This window comes from Nanorana parkeri, unplaced genomic scaffold, assembly GCF_000935625.1.
Source record: "Nanorana parkeri isolate BGI_ZX_2015 unplaced genomic scaffold, ASM93562v1 scaffold20, whole genome shotgun sequence".
Taxonomy (NCBI): domain Eukaryota; kingdom Metazoa; phylum Chordata; class Amphibia; order Anura; family Dicroglossidae; genus Nanorana; species Nanorana parkeri.
This window is the reverse complement of record NW_017306288.1, coordinates 1472303-1493167: the sequence shown is the minus strand read 5'-3', so window position 1 is coordinate 1493167 and position 20865 is coordinate 1472303. Positions and strand designations below refer to the sequence as shown.

The 20865-nt window shown below is 41.7% G+C and overlaps 1 protein-coding gene across 1 annotated transcript in view; it reads right to left on the bottom strand.

Annotated features, from left to right (window-relative positions):
• Nucleotides 1-519: 519 nt before the first annotated feature.
• Nucleotides 520-20865, bottom strand: part of LOC108791573 (CAP-Gly domain-containing linker protein 1-like) — a 29315-nt gene continuing 8969 nt past the window's right edge. Inside the window, exons 6-17 of the mRNA XM_018562094.1 lie at nucleotides 20081-20162; nucleotides 16735-16871; nucleotides 15874-15984; nucleotides 15718-15789; nucleotides 14392-14527; nucleotides 12345-12476; nucleotides 10670-10808; nucleotides 9795-9874; nucleotides 6514-6666; nucleotides 4628-4730; nucleotides 3540-3583; nucleotides 520-576 (exon numbers count right to left, since the gene is read on the bottom strand). Of these exons, the coding sequence (XP_018417596.1) occupies nucleotides 520-576; nucleotides 3540-3583; nucleotides 4628-4730; nucleotides 6514-6666; nucleotides 9795-9874; nucleotides 10670-10808; nucleotides 12345-12476; nucleotides 14392-14527; nucleotides 15718-15789; nucleotides 15874-15984; nucleotides 16735-16871; nucleotides 20081-20162 (1246 nt within the window). The remainder of the gene's footprint in view (nucleotides 577-3539; nucleotides 3584-4627; nucleotides 4731-6513; nucleotides 6667-9794; nucleotides 9875-10669; nucleotides 10809-12344; nucleotides 12477-14391; nucleotides 14528-15717; nucleotides 15790-15873; nucleotides 15985-16734; nucleotides 16872-20080; nucleotides 20163-20865) is intronic.

Genomic DNA, 20865 nt, shown 5'->3' with positions numbered 1-20865 from the left:
CCAGAGGAGGCCACCACTGTGTGGATTAGATCAGAATAGGGAGCTAAGGAGGAGGGTGGATGGAGTTTTTTTTTCTTTCTATATATATACGAACTTGCCCTTTAAAACTCCCAGACAGAGCTGGAAGGGCTCTAAGAGGACTTGAAATCAGCGTCTTTGTAAATGCCTTCCATTATGTGACGATTTTCAGACTTTTGTTTCCAGATTAAGGTTGCAAAACTGCCCCGTCTACTAGGCTTTAGTGTTCAATAAAGCTCCATAGGGAATGACAGGTCTAACACTTGAATAGCATTTCACCGTTCCATTCTGCATTGGTTTCTGTGCAGGGTGCACTCTGAGAGCTCCTTGTACATATCGATGGTCATTCATACTGTGCTTTTTGGGTTCTTGTAATATTATATATTTATTTGTTTTGTGGATACACAAAGGTCACTGGCATTCTATGTGTTTCTTTTATACGTTGATCTCTGTCATGTATGCATTTTTGTTTGATGTGACTGTAAGAAATAAAAAAGGTCTTTAAACATTGGATGTCCTTGTTCCAAGGCAGCAGTGTTCAGCGGACGCCTTCCTTTCCTGAAATAGAGCGACGGGAAGATTTTATTGAATAAAGTCTGCGCTGAATTCATGTTTAAACTGTTCATTTTCGTGTCTGCTAACTCTCCTCCATACTATGACATGCATATATGGGTGAGACTAATAAACATGTTCATAAAAGATCATTTAAAGGCAGGTTCACCCCATAGTGCACTCTATCGCACAGCACTGCATGCTAGGTCTGCTGAGGAGTATTGCATTGCCATTTATTCTGAATGGCACCCCAATACCAATGCAACATGCGGTACCTTAATAACTTGCATTGCGTTGCCATGTGTAAAAAAAAAAGTAGTGTGTGCTTTACTTTTTATCACCACACAGCAATGCAGTACCACATGTTGTAACACACATCTGCCAGATGAATGGCAAAGCACCAGCACACCTATTGTGCGGTGCTAAACGCATGGAACCATCCCTTAAAGGAAAACAGACATTGGCTGTCAGATTGGGCTCTTACCTTTAGTGATGTTTTCATTAAAGTAAAACTATGGGGTTAAGGCTTTTCCCCATAGTTTTCCTTAGGGTAACGGGAGGACACAAACTAGCGTCCTCCCGTCACCCTAAGCTCAGTATACCACGAGCTACTGTCCATTCATAGTTGTAGTTATAGTAAACATACTATGTCCTCATGTTATGAATGAACGGAACAGGGGGTGATGTAGATCACTTCCCATTCATTCATAATTGAGGATATAGTAACCATACTCTGTCCTCGTTTATGTACAAACACTCAGCGATCACTGATCTCTGACTGCTTGTACCTCGCTCTCCTTCCCGGAGAGACGCTGTCACAGGAGGCTGAGTGAGCGGTGCGGGGAGGAAAGCTCAGCCTCCTGTGACAGCGCTGGCTGTCTCCGCCCACAACGCTCTGTGACAGGAGGCTGAGCGATGCAGGGAGGAGAGACGCCGGCCACTCACAGCGCCCTCCTCCCTCAGTGCGCGGCCGCCTGTGACAGTTTCTCTCCTCTCCCATGGGACACAGAGCGGCATGGAGGAAAGAAAGCACGGATGCTCGCTATATCGGCAGAAAAATTGAACTTTCGGCATTTATTCGGTGGCCGATATATCGGTGCATTCCTAATTAAGATCAATCTACTCCTTATTGGTTCACCTATACGGTGCCCTGGCTAACCTCCCTGCTAACTGGACAGAGGAGACAATGGCATTGTACCATTGTCCAATGAGCAGGCTGGATGTGGAGAGGTGAAACAGGAAGCTGAATTGTTGAACCAGGAAATATATGAATCACCTATCTGGCCGTGTGGTTTCCGAGATCACGAGATAGCTGTACAGAATTAAAAATTCTTTGCCAGGTGTAATTGTAAAGCATGAATATAAACTTGGCTGTTTGCCTAGAATTTCACTTTAACCTCCTAATTAGAACACATCAAATGTATGAAGAGCAAGTCATGTCAAGCTCCCTAATCAGTATGGTCAACATGATACACTCATACCAAATCTATATATTCCATCCATATAATACCACTGATACATACCCACTTTGCTCTGTAAGAGAGATGCCAGCCCATTATACTTCTCTTGTAATATACTATTCAGATATCCAACCTTCCCCTCTCTTTGATGAATTTTCTTTAAAAGCTCCATGATGGCATCCAAGATCTCCTGGTCCCTTTCTGAATAATCCTAAGATATATGAAGTTCAGTATTATTGTATCTGATGATTAATAATCTTCCTCATAAACAGTAATTGAATATGTTCAGAAAGCTGAATAGGAATAAAGTATTCTACTTGAAAGGGAATGTATACTAGTTTTATACCCAAGTTCTTTATTTATGATCGTAAAGATGAAAAATAAAAGTTTAAATATATTTTTCTTTTAGGCAGGTACATATAAATTATTCCATAATAAGGTATATGTCCAGCCAAAACTTTGCTTTGGATGGAGTGGGAAAGGATCAGAACTCCTGTGAGGTTCTACTGTTCCGAGCACAGATTTTTTCCTTATATGCTGTCAAAGTGACACTAAACTCAGGAGTTAAATCTTAAAACAGCATTCAAGTCCCTTAACTATGAACAAAAATGTCTCTTATTTGTGTATCACTCGGCTGTAGATCCTAAAATCATCTCTGAATTGGTGCTGATACTGTCCTTCCTTCTGGAGGGTGGCTACTTTTTTTCCGTGTGTTGTAAAGTAGTCACCACTCCAAGATCACTCCTGTGATGGACTACAATCTCAATACAAATGCGTAAACTAAACGTGAGACTGTAGTCCATCAGCGAGTTTGAAGTGGTGGCTATTTTACAGCCTACACAAAACTCATGGGGAACATAAGTAGCCCCCCTCCAGAAAGAAGGACAGTGTCAGCACCAATTCAGAGATGATTTCAGGATCTACAGCTGAGTGATACAAAAGAGACTGTAGGAGCCTTGGTAAGGATATACAAGAGCAGTAGGAGCAATAGTATAGATATACATGAGAGAGTAGGAGCCCTACTAGGATATACTGGAGCAGTTGGAGCCCTGGTAAGGCTATATCGGAGCAGTTGGAGCCCTGGTAAGGCTATATCGGAGCAGTTGGAGCACTGGTAAGGCTATATCGGAGCAGTTGGAGCCCTGGTAAGGCTATATCGGAGCAGTTGGAGCCCTGGTAAAGATATATCGGAGCAGTTGGAGCCTTTATAAGAATCAATCAGATCACCAGGTAGGGATGACCACTAAAATAATAAAGAACACACACACACAACCAATGGAAGAGCTCATTATAAATTGCAGAGATTTTTCAACATATCTATAAAGCCCACCAACAAAAAAAGTGATGATTCCTTTTACCATCAGTATGCGCCAATTAAACATTGAATTACACTGAAAAATCATGTTGTAAAGGAAACAACAGACCAGATCTCAATGCCAATCATTCTAGGGAAACAACCTACCTGTCCATGGCCATCCTAAGTGTCAATAGTCAAAAAACTGCACTTACATTGCAAATAAAATGGTCGTCTTCCCAGCCTTTATGTAGGTGTTCTAAACAAACAAAAACACAAAGATTTCTATAACCACATTAATAATGAAAAGGTTATGTTGTTAAAAATCAATTTCTGCCCCTTTTCATTACCGCTCTGCATATGTTATGTATGCAGGATCCTCTTCTGTTCTAACCACCTACTTTCCTGATGGGTGCTAACCGAGTACTTCACTACTAAACCCCAGCCACACAGGTAAGCTGTGATGAAGGGGGACTGTTGGTGCCCCCGAAACACTTCTGTCTTGTTAGATCCTATTGTGAACAATTAAAGGCACTTTTGGACTCTTTCACCTTTTGGTTTGGCGCCCTTTATTTCTGACCACTGAATCAATTCTGGTTTGGGAGCTGCCTTGCCAGTGAGCTTATTTGCAAACTTTCCTGCTTCTGAACTATTTGAGAGAGCACAGAAACACCTCCTAAATACAATAGGGGGGATTTATCAAAACTGGAGCAGACAAACCAATCAGCTTCTCTCTTCAGCTTGTTCAGTTAAGCTTTGAAAATGAAAAGTGGATGCTGATTGGTTGCCATGCACAGCTGCTCCAGATTTTTTAACATAAAACAATACTGTAATGTGTGCCTTACTGTAATCCATGGTAGTTTCCCTTCTCTTTGCTGCTCTTCCTTTTAAATCTGTATCTCTTCTCATGTTGAGGGAAAACTTCTGTTTTGCAGCAGTCTGTCTTGTCTCTGAAATGGATACATGGTGTCTGTGTGAAGGTTCACAACTTGAGCCAGCACTACAGGAAGAGGCACTCAGCTGCAAAGGGAAGTTCTACCCCAGCATGAGAACAGATACAGATGTAAAAGGAAGGGCAGCAAAAAGAAGGGAAACCGCCATGGATTACAGTAAGGTACACATTACAGTATTGGTTTATGTTAAAAAATCTGAGGGTTTAATGTCACTTTAAGGTCTAAGATCCCATATAAACGCACATACAAATATCTGGTATCTAAAATTGTTTGAGAGTTTCCAGTCTAGAGTTCTCTTTTGAGAGCAACATATTCTAATATCAAATTACAAATTGGTCTTTTCTACTTACCGATAAGAGACGCCAGGTCTCCTTCCAGCTGCTTGGCAGCTGTTATGTGCTTTTCTGCTTCGATCTTAATTGCATCGATATCATCCGTATACTGGGTGTTTTGCTGTTTGCAAAGACAGATAGTATTACCTGTAACCGGCAGTACTAAAACTAATGCACACTATAATATACTGACAAGGTATACATTCATTGCAAATAATGCTGATTTTATACCCCTAAAAGAACTTTACAAGTATAAATTAGTTCACATCTTAAAGCTGTGACACACTGCACGCGAAGCAGCGTGGAGTGGTGGTGCGCAGACCATCGCAGGCAGTGTGTCGTGTCTTGTTCACTCCGGCACATCAGCTTGCGAGAACTCACATAGCTGAGCGTGCCGAGATGAAAAAAATTTCACCAGCGTGGAGTGGTGGTGCGCAGACCATCGCAGGCAGTGTGTCATGTCTTGTTCACTCCGGCACATCAGCTTGCGAGAACTTAGCTGAGCGTGCCGAGATGAAAAAAATGTCACCTTCAGCCAATCGGCTCGCGCTTAAAGAATCTCGCACCACGATGCGAAGTCCATTAGGTTGTTACCCGCGAGCCGATTGGCTGAAGATGCTGTCTTTCATCTGGCCGCGCTCAGCTCACACACTGCATGCAAAGCTCCATGCCTGACAGCTTTGCTTTGCTCTGCACGGCTTTGCATGCAGTGTGTCAATGGCTTTAAGCTAGGCATTCCCCACCCTGCAGCTGCGTGTAAACAAAGGGGTGGGATGCTTCTGGTGACATACATAGTTCACATCTGATCCCACTGATACACATTGTTGCAGCTGGTACTTTAATTCAATGTAATTTTATTCCGCTTCCGTAGGGCAGTCAATTTTGGATAAGCTTCTGCTGACATCATTTACCTTATATGGCCATATAATGTAAATCTCATTAACCAAATATAGGCGTGTAGCAATATAAGGTGAATGACGTCACTGCAGCCAGCAGCTGATTGGCTGGCATGGAAGGAGCTTCTATTCCATGTTCGGGAGGAACTCCTTTCAGGTTGGGCCGAACTGCTGAGCTTATCTCTACCAACCACAACTGTCCTCATGTATGCAATGATCAGGTTGTTAAATTGGAATGAGCACTGCGAATACAGAAAATAAATGAGAAATCATCCTTCTCTTTAACATCCTGCTCTTTAATGCTGAACTCCGGGATAAGCAAATATTGCCTAAGCACAAGAACCATGTGTATTCTTGGAGTCTTTGGTGTACTTTGTGTATTTCTTCCAGATCTGTGCAGTAATCCAGTGTGAAACTTTGCCTCTGTGTAGGAGCTTCCTGTAAAAAAGACCAGTCACTTTTGCTCTCTGCCTTGTGCAGGGTGACTGGTCAGGTATCCGCCTCCTCCTGTAGCTTTGTACAGGTGGGCTGTAGAGGGTGGAGCCTGCTGAGCCACTCCCCCAGCTCTGCTCTCTGTACAGGCTAAGTACAGCACAGTGCTGGTGTCACTATTACGTTTACAAGGTAATAACTTTGCTGACAAAGGCATTTAGTGCACACAGAATGGATATTGAGGTATACACTTAAACTGAATTTTTTTTTTTTTGCTTGGAGTTCAGCTTTAATATGCTGATGACACAATGTTATGGAGCCCCTCTTTTTTATATTAAGACCCACCCCCTTATTGGTTCCATTGTAAGTTTCATCTCTTGGATACATAATGTGCTTACAAGTGGAAGATGTAAAATATACTTCTTTTATTACATTATATGAATGTAAAGTCTTTTATTAAATTGAGCAATACTTTACATATATAGTAATCAGCTATATTTATGGAGCATTAAATGTATTTCTATTTAAAAAAATAATATATTTAGTATACATACCATCAAGAACTAAAAAACTCACCAGCTTCAGCCTGCAGTTTTCCATGATAACAAGCTCGAGTTTTCTGTTTATTTCATAGATGTCTTTGTCAATCTGCTTTATGGTTCCAAGGTTATTCTGGAGCTTATTAAATGCAGAGTTTCTGAGTGCCTTTAAAGAGCCCTTCTTAGCTTCCTGGAACAATTACTTTAGTTATAACAGTTATTATTATACTTCATGTCCCACTATAATAAAATATATAGAAGGGAAACTGGAGCAGACGGAATCTGGAGCAGCTGTGCTTGGCAACCAATCAGCTTCTCTGTTTCATTTTGAAAGCTTAACTGAACAAACTGAATCAGGATCGGAGAGATCTCTCAATCCGACCGGGAGGATGCAGGTTTAGGGGCCGGCTTAGGCTGCTTCTTTCTTGAACAAACTGAACAGAGAAGCTGATTGGTTGTCATGGGCAACTGCTCCAGATTCTACCTTCTCCAGTTTTGATAAATGCCCCCCCCTCCCCCCATTGTATCCTTGTAACTGTATGGGGTTAAAACTAGGGATGTCCCGATACCACTTTTTTGAGACCAAGTACAAATACTGTCCCTCATGTACTTGTCGATACCAATTACCAATACTTTTCTTAGGCTGTGCAGAGCTCCGGCAAGCTGCGGCCTCACTCCTCCATATCCAGACCACGCCCAGACTGATGATTTTAGGGCAGTTTCTCACCAGATCTAAATACAGATGTCCGCAGAGCAGAACACATGTCCCTAAGGCATAGTAGTATTCTGCTTTGGTGTATACCAATTACCAATACTTTTCTTTAAAGGGACATGTGGCATTTTTTTCTAAAACAACACAGACTGAAGATTTTAGGGCAGTTTCTCACCAGGGCTAAATACGGATGTCACCAGAACTGAATACATATCCCCACAGCAGAACACATGTCCCCAAAGCCGAACACACGTCCCCACAGCAGAAAACATGTCCCAAATGCAGAATAGTATTCTGCTTTGGGGACATGTATTCTGCGAATACATGTCCCCAAAGCAGAATTCCTCTCACCAGGCTGTGTGTCGATCTCACCCGGGCGACATGGACATCTGCAGTGGCTCTGCGGGCACTCCACCTCACCAGCGATACCGGGAATCGGCCTCCCCCACGTCCAGACCAGCGATGCTGCCACGTCCAGTCTGTCTGACTATCTGCACTGCTGCATCCTGCGACTTTCATCCATCTCCTGGCCCAGTCCTCCCCGTCAGTGTGCGGCGGGAACCCAGTTGGGGCGTTACTTTCTGTTCCAAACTCTGCCCCTACCTGGAGTACGGCTCAGGTCTGTTGTCCCCACATTGGGACTCAGCTCTGTCCAGTCCACTGACCCCCGCCAGCCTATCAATACCATCCGTTTTCTCAACCCCGCCCACACTCTCTTTTACCCCTTCTGGATGCCACGGTCCTTCAGATCAGCCCTGCCCACATTTTCTTGGCCCCTCCCTAACCGTAGCATTCAAAAACTCCTCTTCCCGCCAATGTTCCCCCTGCACTCCGGCCTGAAAAAGAAGGTCTAACCTTCGAAACGCCTCGCCGCCAGCCTAACTCTCACTCCTTGGACATTTATGTGTGTTACGAACACTCCATCTCTCCACGGGTACGCTGTGGGCATCCCTTCTCGGAAACCACGCTCCACCGCCCGTTCCACCGCAGCATCGGACCACCTTTCACACACGGCTCCCGCCGCAACACTCCCACCACCTTCATCCGAACTTCACCTCCGCTCCCATTGGACATTGGACACACAACCACCCCACAGACGGCAGCTGTTCGCTGTGACATCCCGGCAGCTCCTCTGCCCATCGGCTCTCCTGTCGGCACCGCATCGCCCTTCAGCTGCGGTCACCAGATTCTACAACCAGGACCACCGTGACAGCAGCCACCTAGAGGATCACCCCACGGCCATCCAGGCACAACACTGACCGCACCTTCGCTGACATCCTGCCTTCGCTTTACCAACGGTGAGTTTCAGAAGTTCACCCGTCCCTTGCCTACCACTCTACCTCAGAGAGGGACTGATTCCACCACTCCACCCGACTCTGGTGGTTACAAGCAAGCGCTCACCCTGCCACAGGTGAGTACATTACTTTTACACCAACTTCGCTCTACCACATTTATTGCGCCAGGTAGTGGCGCTTCCGTTTTCCAATTTTGTTTTATGCGGCGGGAACCCCAAGCTTCTAGCCCCCGGGGCTGTCCATGGCTGTGTCTGCGCCGGGAAGAAGGAGGAGGAGATAAAGAAGCTGACAGGCACTGCCATGGACAGCTATCTGCAGGTCCCCAGCAGGCTGCCGAGGTCCCCACAAGCACGGGAACACGGACGGCCGCTGCTGTTTGAAAATGTAAAGGGTCAGTATCTGCCTTAAGAATCAGGGAATCTTCACGAGTACAAGTACTCGTGAAAATGCCTGGTATCGGCCCTTATACCGATACTACTATCGGTATCGGGACATCCCTAGTTAAAACCTGTAATTATGGTATTCATTATATAAATTCCTTTTTTTATTTCACACGGCTTTAGGTACATTTTTACATACAGTATGCATGCCAACTTTGACAACCTGTGCCAGTTACAGGGGTTGGGACAAACCGGTGGGGTGCTTAAATTGTCAAATTTTATTCATGTGGTTTAAACCATTTTTTCCAAAAGCAGAAAAAAGCTGCAAGTATTTCAAATGTGTTAGCTGGAGTTATGCTTTCATTTTTTCGCTGCTTACTTAATGCACCTCTAAAGTCACCCTGTGTCACAGGGTGACAACCCTGCTGCATGAGTTCACTGCAAAACCAACAGCGTTGTAATCCTGTTAAAGGAAGTGGAAAAATAAGGGATTTGCAGGCATTATCAACAGGGAATAAAACATATCGATACAGGGCAGGCTCAGAAAAACAAAAATGGCTGTGTTAATGTTAGTGACACTCTGCATCACATACAGTATGTCATTTTGATTTTGCCAATAGATCACAAGACTGGCCCTAAGGTCACTCGTGTGATGCCCCCCCCTATACAAGAACGATAACTGGAAGGTAAATGCTCACCCTAGGGCCAGTTATGTGATACTCTCCCTTATACAAGAACTATAACTGGAAGGTGAATTATCACCCTTAGGCCACTCATGTGATACTCTCCCTTATACAAGAATGATAACTGGAAGGTGAATGATTACCCTAAGGTCACTCATGCGATAACCCCATTATACGAGAACAATAACTGGAAGGTGAATGCTCACCCGAAGGCCACTCATGTGATACCTCTCTTGACAAAAACTTACCTTTATCTTTACGTTGGCCTCAATGTCCTTAGCGATTTTACTGATGGATAGCGCCAAGGATTTCTGTCTGCTTTTACGTTCTGCAAAGGAAAATTATAACTCACTGCAATGTTTACTTGTGATCGCCTCTGATTCATAAAGCCTGGGCTCTACATCTCCAAATATCTAAGGTCACAGATGCCAGTGTCTCAGTGGAGGAATATAACAGTAGTGAGTAGGCATGAACAAAATTCAGCAAAAATTGGGAGATTTCAGTTGTTCAGTTGTAAACGCGATCACTAAAATCTGATATAAAGTTTAACACGTTAATATCATTTCAGAAGTTGTTTTCAATGTTTCATTAACATAATACCTCTTGCTTCTTGCTTCTGCCATGAAGACACTGGGGAAGCTTAACACTCCCTATTTTTCCTGGTTTTTTTGACCATTTTCAGCGAGACAACAAGTGATGGGAAATCCAAAATGATACAGTTGTCATTAGAACAGGAAAAGAGGGAAAATCAACTAATAGGGACGCCTGCTTTGGTGACAACCAAGAAGGATTTTTTCTTCCTTCTTTTTTCCCACACAACAGGAACAAAAAAAATGACCAGGTTGAGAAGCTGAACAGCAGGGAAAAAATGTATTGAATGGCAATGTGTCATTAAATGGACTTTTGCTAATTACTCTTACGGTGTGCTGGTGACATAATTTCTTCTTCTGTGTTACTTACGGTGCCGTCCGTGGTCACTACAAGCACCCACCAGTTTGCACGGGTTTCTCTGATGTTCCGGTAAGGAGTGCAGCAAGGCTTCTAGTTTTTAGCTAATTTAAATAACATCATCTGATGCAGTATTTGGAATATGAATCCATAGAACACACTATCGCTCTCTCACCTCCAGCATGTGTCTTCAAGTCCTCATAGCTTGTGTTCTCTTTATTGTAGGTGTCTTCAGCCTCCTTCATAATGGGAATGTTATTGGCCAGTTTTTCTTGCTCACTTTGTAAGTTTTTGATAGAGACCATGATTTTCTCCTTTAAAAAATTAAATTATAAAGATGTAATTAGACTGTCATGAACTCAGCACGTATAGGGGCTGTCATTCTTGATCCCCCAGTGAGAATACTAGTTCCCTGGCTGTCATGTTAATTCAATGTCTTCAGTACTTTATGAATGACTAACCCAGTAAAAATGTTCCAAAACAGATTAAACTTCACTCTCACTTTTCTAATCTGTAAACTGATTGTAGGTCAGTGACCCTAAATTATTGACGCCAGAGACAGCCAGACAACTAGCATTTTCATATGCTAAATAAGAGGATTTTGAGGTGTTTAAAGCTTTAAAATATTTTTAGTTAGAGTAATATGAAATATTGTATGTGAATATTTGGTATTTTCATTTCATGCCAGCAGGAGGGGCTCTTGGCTCATTTTCATGTGGTTGTTTGCTTTGCTGAGAAAAGTCTTGTTGTTTGCAGAGCTCAGGCTGAAATTTAGAAGTGAGCTAGTGGGGTGACTTGTGCTACCCTGCTGACTTCCACTCTCTAATTGAGATGGAGTCTGAAGGAAAGCAGCTTCTGCAGTGCTTTAGGTTTAGAAAACTCCTACTGGTCTGTTAATCTTGTGTTGATTCATCGATTTTGATATCATTCTTCTACAGCAGCACTCGGGTTGGGAGAGAACTAGCACCCAATCAGCTCACATAAACTTTCAAGGAACATTCTGAGAGGAGGAGAGAGCAAAGCAAAGCAAACTCATCACTCTACTGCTGCTCCTTTACTGTCCGATTCTTCAGATGGCTTTTTATGGGGTTTCAATCAGAGAGAGTCTAAAGGAAAGCAGCTTATGCTATGCTCTGCGTTTAAAAAACGTACACTTTTGTGTTGTAGGTACACTCTGTATTAAATGGTTATTTGCGAAACAATCATTTTTTACAAATAGTAAAAGAGTAGATACAAAACATCAGGTTGAAAACATACATAGCGAATATACATAAATTAGAAAATAGATCCAAAGCATTTAAAGTTTCCCTTTAAAGATTCATTTTAGCCAGATATAAAGAACACCAATTATGCAGGTATGTGTTCTTTGAAAAGTAATAGCAACGTCCTTCTCTGGGGGCCACATCGCTGCCTGGATGATGGGAACACTTTCCATTGGCTGTCCATCGGCAGTGATCCACTGACTTTAGAATACTACACAAGTGCCATGACATCAAAACAGGGGGGGGGGAGCAATAAGACCAGTTAGTGGCGGGCCTGGACACACTGTTGGATCACCGACCTTTACTTCCAGACGAGGTGCTGTGGAAGGTCACGCGACGGTGGGCTTAGGTGAATAAAACTTTTTTTTTTGTTTTTTTTAAAATACTGAATGGTATGGAAGGTGCTGGGGTAAGGGGTAAACTTTCCTGAAGATAATTAAGTAACAACTGGCCAAAAGTCCAATTGTTTGGCAAGTATCACACTAAGCATATATGGATATCAGTTGTATAATTAGCGGTTTGCCTGGAATTCCACTTTAAGATTTTTTCACCAGTGCTCTCTGACTTCACGTAAGCATCTGATCTCACCTCCAGTGTCTTTATCTGTTCATTGAGATTCTCTTCTTCACTTAAATATTCTTTACTTGCTTTTTCCAGTTCCTTGGTTACACTGCGGATCTCTTTGTCCCATTTCTCAATTTCTGCCTGGAGACGTTTGCCCTAGATGCAGGACAATTATGAATTATTACACTGGGTCAGTATCTATGCATCAAGTCACCATCATCTTGCATTATACTTAAAATCAAACTAGTTCTATGTTACGTACACACGTGTCTATGTGAATCTTCTGCAATTATTGCCAAACTGCCTAGGGCTTTGCTTTGAATAAAATGAAATCAGTCAAGAAATCGAAGGAGTTGGATCTGAGTTTTTTCTTTTATGGTATAAAAATGATCTGTGTAAAGCTGGATGTGTATGCAGGTATGATCCAGACAACAAACCCTTATTCACTGTAGTGCTACACAATGGTTGTGCTTTACTGCTCCTTCTCACAACACAAGTTTATGAGTCAGTCAACACATTGAAATCAGTGCACACGGTGCACAGAAATATGCAGCAAAAAAGCCGTAGTATCACAAACTTATACTCTCGAAAAAAGGATCTACTTCAAGTGGAAGGTTAAAATAAAGGTTGGACTGGGTCTGTTCACATATTTCTGATTAGAGAGGGACACTTACCACCAAAAGTGGTTTTCTGCTTTGCATTTAAAGCAAATATTTCCTTTGCCAATGTTCACAGAAACCCCTGGCAAATAGTAATTATTCAGCTTATAAACAACTGGAACAAAAAACATTAGATATCCAGTTATTCCCCCACCAGTGCCACCGTCTTGCCTCTAGCACAGTACAGAGAAGGTGAAGCCAGTCTGCATCCCAGACACCTCATCCCTTCCTGTGGCAGCCTTGGCAACTTTTATGTCAGCAGCCAAGGGGAGTTGTTAGAGATGGAGATGTAGGCTAAGCTGCTTCAGTCAAAATCTAAATATTACTACCATTGCAGTTTAGTCAATATGTATGAACACAGGGGAATCTCACTGATCCATCCCACAACGTCACCCAAGTGCACTGCATGTGCAGGCTGGGAACTGTCCACGCTTCGCAGTAACCCCGGCCAAGAAAATACACCTCTCGTTCACCATACATGTAGTTTATTCCATCCAACAGCCACCATGATATAGGCTAAGTCCATAAGGGTGAAACACGTTACAGGTGGAGGCTACTAGGTGGGCCTATGCCATGATGGCTGTTGGATGGAATAAACTACATTGATGGTGAACGAGTGGTGTGCGGCATTTTCATGGTCTTTAGTCTGCGCATTATGAGAATAGAAGGAGTGCATTTGAAACAGCTGATGGAAGAGATTATGAAGGTACCGCTGTGTTTACGTGCATTCGAAAGGTGCACTTAAAAATAAAGTTAAATAAAGGTCAACTCCAGCCAAAACCTATTATTATTTTTTGGATGTCTGTGTTCCCATTGTAAAAACCTACAGGAGCATCAGCGGACATGGGTAAAAACATAGGGCTTTGCAGATTCTTTAAGGGCTTGTTCTGGACTAGACAAGTTAAGCATTTTGCTACATTTTTTAGCACTGACAGGAGAAAATCTACTTTTTCATACAGCCTGATCACACTAATATGTTAGACTGCAGTGCAGTGGAAAAAGTTCTGCATGCGGCATTTTGGACCCAATGCACTATTATTGTGTTGACATGCAATGTGTTAAGACAATACATTTATTTAGAATGGGTTCTCAATGCACCTCAATGCACACATAAACACTGCACTATTTTTGGCAATGCATCGCACCACAACACGCAGATCATTTAAATCTGCGAGGGTTAGTGAGCTATAATGCAGGTGTGTTTTTTGTTATAAGTGTGTTGGGGTGTCATACAAAATGAATGGCAGTGAACCACACCGCATGTATACTGCTACATAAACATTTATTGCAGTAGTACACAGTAAGATGCACGTTACTGCAACTCACTAGTCTGAATGGGCTCCAAAACACATATCAATACACTACATCTCATGGTGGGTATAAGCCCTGATGTAACCTTCTTCTGGCCTCACCTCTGTGGTTAAGTACATTTTCTTATTTTGTCCTGTTGTTATTCTTTGTTTTAATTCTTTCATTATGGTTTCCTCAAACAGTTTCCACAGCTCCATCTCCTTTGTCACTTCATCTTTTTTAATTTGGATTGCCATTCTAGGTTAAAAAGGAAAGCAAAACACACTCTGTAACTCTTGTAGGTTGATAGAGAAACATTGCAATGAAATATAACTTCTTTACTATTCTTAAAGGAGAACTTTAAGGTGAGTGTTCTTCACTCATCCTCATAGTTAGAGCCGACCAGTGACAAAGAACCTGTCACAGGTCGGCTCTATTGATCGCAATAGCTCGCTATATACTGAGCTTTGGGTCATGGGAGGAGGTTAGTATATGTCCTCCCGTGACCCTAAAGAGAACTATGGGGAAAACACTTACCCCATAGTTCTGCTTTAATTTAGATTTAAATAAATAGTATGTAATAATATCTGTTCTTATTTTGGTAGGACAGGCTTGTCTCAGACAGAGAGGCAAAGCTTAAGCTAACCACACATGTTATGGACCATATATTAAATAACTCCACGACTGCCCTAGGGAAATTCCCAAGGGGGCCTACAATCAGGTGGGGGCTCATCACCCCCACACCAACATAGTATGAACACAACCAAAGAGAACAACAGTGGGGTTTAACATGAGTCACCCTCGCTGGAAATATTGGGATAACAATGTTATAATTATATGTGTGTTTAACGCATTTTAGGATTATTATTTACCTGTAAAAGCCTCCTTTGTGTAGACATCCAAAAACTCTGAGGCTGCTGCTGGGTGCTGACATCTTGGATGTGATGGCAGCAGCCCCAGCAGACTCAGAGCTTTTACTCAAGTGACACTCTATTACGCTTTACATCACCCCCCCCCTCCCCCGCCATGCAGCTACATAAATTATTATGTAGGGAAGTGAAGGGACGGTCAGAGAGGCTGGGCCAGCACAGAAAGTAATTAGACACTCTCAGAAGAAGAGAAGGGGGCCATGATATGGAAGGAGGGAGGGGGCTGTGCTAAGGAACTGGCTGGCCTTCCCATTACATCATGGCTGGTAAATCTACAATAAACTTATGTTCAATTAGACTGTAGTGTGGTTGTCTTAAAGGAGAATGAACTATCAGACTGAAACGTGTGAAGCCAGCTTTACTGAGAGCAGGCATGGTCTAGCTTACATATATGTGGCTGGTATCAGTGGGTTTGGGTGCTGTGTGTCTGCCTACAGCAACCAGTGACACGTCTAGCAGAATCCAACACTAATGTATGTCTCTCCTACGGGAACATAAAATAAAATTCTAGTTTTAAACCTTTTCTGTCTTTCATTTGCCAGGTCTTCCTTAGATTCATCTACTTGAGCACCAAGTTGTTCTGTGATGACTCTGAAAATCAAAGAATGACAAGGTAAAAAAAGAAAATGATGTAATTATTACACATGATGCTGAAGTGCTCTTACTACGGCTTACCGCATACTCTCTACCAGGCTTTCTGACTCCAAATCCATTTCTTTCAGCTCCCGTCTTATCTTCCCTAATAATTCCTGCTTCTCATTGAGAAGATCTCTGGATCTGTCCAACCTTTGAGAAATAATAACAAAAAGAGAATAAAAAATAATCTATATATAACCTATCTATAGCTCTTGTTAGGAAATATTCCACTCCCAGGGCTACCAATCCCAGATGGTTCCTGAGTTCCACTAGCAAAATATACAAAAACTACCATAATTAATCTTTCATAAACTATATTATTCCCAGAAGCTGAATACACTTTAGTTTTTTTAGGGGGACAGGATACACTACATGGGAGTAGGAGCAGTGTGCAGGCACCAAGGGTTTTCACCCTTACAGGTTCATTCTATCCTTTAAAAAATATAATAGATGGAACTTAACATTGTACTGGGATTCTGTGATTACATGAAGTTTGTTTGCTTACCATTGTATTTTTTATTCCTATTTATTTGCAATTGTAATTTATAACAATGTACAGAAACAAAGAGATGGATATTCTAGAAGTGGCTAGCACATCTTGTTCTATTTATCCCCCTCAGATGCAAACTTTAACAAAAGCAGAAAACTGAAAGGTAGACACTACATTCCCCCTGCAGTCATCCTGGTGTACATTAGGAATGACCGCATGCAATATATTAGACAGGGCACTAATAAAGATGGAAGTTTTTAATGCAACTCATGAACCCAGAGGCATTTGAAGAAAATATGGAGAGAGAATAAAAATTAAAGTCATACACTCTTTATGTAGCATGCAATGTACGTTTTTTATGAAATGGTTGGCGTTTTAGAAAATTTTACAGAATGAGCCAAAATCCTTACTGCAGTGCTGTGTCTTTCTTCATGGCATGTTGTCTGTCTTCTTCCTCAGATGCAGCCTGGTATTCCTGCTTCAAAGCTTTGTGCCTCTCTGCCATAGACTGCTGTAGTGTCCCTGCTGTACTCATTTCCTCATCCAGCTTATATTAAAAAAAACCACAAGAGGATTTAAAGAAATCTGCACTACGCAATGTTAACATGTAAACTAGACATACAACGTACCCCTGATGCAATTCTAAAACTATTTCCTTTTTTTTAAAAACAAACACTTTTTGGTTTTTCAGGTCAGACATATGGGGGGAAAAAATATTAGGACCTGTGTGCCACCCCTACCCCCTTAGCATGTCATAGTTGAGCAGGTTTGAGCCACAAATAAAAAAAAACTACCATGATGCCAATGAGGTTCCCTGTTTTTTCCTCTGTAAGCTGTACAGTCAGACAGCATGGTATGGTGGATGTAGACTCAAAAATGTAACAGGTTTCAAACACTGCTTTGTATAAAATGCTCTCCCAGTATAAAGAGAGGTGACAAAGTTGATAATTTGGGATTGCACAGCTTCTTATTTTATAATAATCAACTGCAGAGTTTCTCAGCGCAGTTACATCGCTGACAATGGGCTTGGTGTGTGACATTAGATCACATGTAAAGGGTGCCTGGTTGACCCCAGGTCCTATGATACTAAGTGTATATACAGCAACTAGTGTGTCAATACACATAGGCCCTGAATCACTACATTGTAAGGTACAAATATATTAAAAAATTGCTTGACCTTTTGCATGTACAAAGCTTATTCATCACCTTTTTGCACACTTTAATATGATGCAAAGTTGTGTCTGCTGATAACGTTTGCTGCCTACATCAGGCAATCCACGACATAATGTGCATGAAGCATGAGCACTCAACATTTTCTAATTTGCAAACAAATGGTTTCTGCATTTATTTTTTGTGTGCAAAAAAAATAAATAACATGAGGTCATCAAGGTGCCATCATAGTTATGGATGCCATTATAGTTAAGTGAATCGAGTCAAATACAAAAATTTAAAAAAATTAAACATTAGCATGTGAAAACAGGCCAAAACAAGATGTGCAAACTCATTCTGCCCTTTAGGGAATCAGGCCGATAAAATTGTTTCCCAGCTGGATCGGGCAATGGTTATCTCAGGTCTATGGGAACACTCAGGATGACACACACAGGTCTCAGCTGAACCCATATTAAAGGATAAAATGCCACTATGAAACCTCACTGCAAAGTTCAGTCTATAAATTGTAAATGTCACATTGGTTTAGAAGAAAGCTCATGGATGCTGAAATATTTTCCATAGTTAGATCTTTTATCTATTTTATTGAAATAGATGTAAAACTGACCTTTGACAAATCTTTTGAACTCATCTTGAACATAAACATTTTTTCCCTCACTTTAAAAGGTTAGGCTTTTATTTTTTTCACTTGTTTTGATACTGTGACTACAGGGAACAATAATTCTTCCTGAACAGGAGACACTCATTCTAATACTTAAAGTGTAAGTCTACCTAAAACTCCTGTTTGATCTTTTAGTAGATGTTGGGAAATTAAACCACCTTCAATTTCTTACATCTGACAAGGACTCTATTGGTGAATTCTCCACGCTGAGTCCCAAGGTCTGTACACCTGCTGTGGCCGTTATAAGGACTTCCCACTATCTCTGTTTGATATTTTTTAATTTCATATTATGGAGAATGCAGCAGGAAAGGGGCTGGAATGAGCACCCAAAACTCCCAGGTGGTTAGAGTCAGAATCTTGACAAAGGAACACATTTAAGAGGCACTGTGCTCACTCAAATTGTCCAGTTGCCGGAACGTTTTCAAATGAGCTCACTGGCAGCTCCCAAACAAGACAGGCCACCCTTGTGGGGTAACCAGAAGTGACTTAATGTTCAGAAATAAAGGGGATAAACCAAAAGGTGAAAGAGTTCAAACATGCCTTTAAATTGTTCATAAATCGATTAAAGGAGAACTATGAGGTGAGTGCTTTTCACTCACCTCATAGTTCTAGCCGACCTGTGACAATGAGACTGTCCCAGGTCGGCTCAGTAGATCGGGAGGTGAGCGAACACATACCGGCGTTTGCTCACCTCTCGATCCTGTCGCGGTTCTCTGCCGTGACAGGGGAGGGGCTGGATTCCCCCCTCCCCGCTCCGATCCTCCAGCGCTGACTGGCGGAACGGACGGGGGAGGGGGCGGGTACAGCTGGCTCTGCCTCTAGATAGGCAGAGCCAGCTGTCACTAACGCAGCTGGGCGGATCCAGACATAATTGTCGGGATCCACTTTATCTGTAGCTCGCGGTATACTGCGGCGTCTCAGTATACCACGAGCTGTAGCTCGCGGTATAATGAGCTTAGGGTGACGGGAGGACACTAGTTTGTGTCCTCCCGTTACCCTAAGGAGAACTATGGGGAAAAGCCCTAACCCCCATAGTTCTCCTTTAAGCAAAAAACAGCCAACCTGTTTCAACACTCACCCTTAATCAGGGCTTAGGATGGGATAAGGTCTTGTTGGACACTGAGCAAAGCAGAGGAATGTTGCTTTGAGATTGGCTTTGTCTTATTAAAAACAGTTTTTTCCCATCTGATGATGGATGGGTTCACTGCTGTGAGAATTCTTTGTGTTCTACAAACATCCACCTTTTTTCAGTATAGGTGGAGGCTACACAATGCTTTACCAATTCTTCAAGAAGACTACAGTTCCACTTACTAACTTGATTACATAATATTTGTATCCAATATTTTGTATTTACCGAGCTTATGTATTTATTTATTTTTGTTAGTCCTGGCTAACAAAAATATGTCCAAACCAATATACATTTCCTTAGCTACTTGCTTGGCATCACTGTTCTCTTTTAGTTTATTATTGAACATTAGTGATGAAAGAAAAAAAAAATGAGGTTATATTATGAAGTAATAGCTATGGAAATGTTTGGATTTACAATGGTCCACCTGTCTCAGTGCCTTGCTAATAGCAGATCCCTACATACTATTACATATAGAGAGCACAATAAAGATCCAATTTGCTTGGTTCCATGCATTACAAATGCAGAGTTCAGAAGCAAGCTTCTGTTGCACAGCAAACCTGCTGACTCTCACAAGAGAAGGTAGATGGTATATTTGCTGCTGCAAGACAGGACAGCCCACTACTCAGAAAACATATACATTTGATTTAAAAAAAAATGAAAAAAAAAGTGCAGTAACTCCTCTCTAAGGTTTTCAGTTCAGATACTATAGTCTGTATTTATTTCCATAACTGATAGGTCCACTTTCATTACACCTGCATGCCGCCACAATCAAATCTAAATAAATCTAAATCAATTTTACCTTTGATATATTATCTTTTAAGGAATCACTTTTTCTGTTAAAATCCTCTTTTTGATCAATCATTCGTAATTCTAGCATATCTCTAAAAAATAAACAAGGATAATGTTTGAGAACATAATAAGTTAAACCCACAAAAAAAGTCCTAAAACATTCTGCAAAGATCCCACATCAAAGTCCCAGGGATGCGTTTATGAAAATTCACAACGTTTTGTTTTTTGTTTTTGGTCTTTAATAAAAAGTAAATAAATAAAACAAATAAAGACTTATGCAATCTTTCATCCCGACTCTGTGGTATACTCCATGGTAAGAGGATGATCTCTAATGATCCCCTGATAATTATAGCTGAATAGAAGGGGAGCCCTCCCCCCTCTTTTTTTTTTGGGAGGTCGGTCGCTGCAAAAATGTATTTTTTTATTAATCTGCCATTTTATTTACCTATGTAGCAAAACCTGAATTATAGGTATATGTCCTTTTGTATATATTTTTGATGTTATTATTTGCTAATATGTTTTGTTTTTTGTATATTGTTTTTGGTCTTTAATAAAAACAAAACTGACTTTCAACTACTTCATGTGTTAAAGGAGAACGATGAGGTAAGTGCTTTTCACTCACCTCATAGTTCTAGCCGACCTGTGACAATGAGACTGTCACAGGTCGGCTCAGTAGATCGGGAGGTGAGCAAACACATACCAGCGTTCGCTCACCTCTCGATCCTGTCACGGCTCTGTGCCGTGACAGGGGAGGGGATGGATTCCCCCCTGCCCGCTCCGCCAGCGCTGACGGGC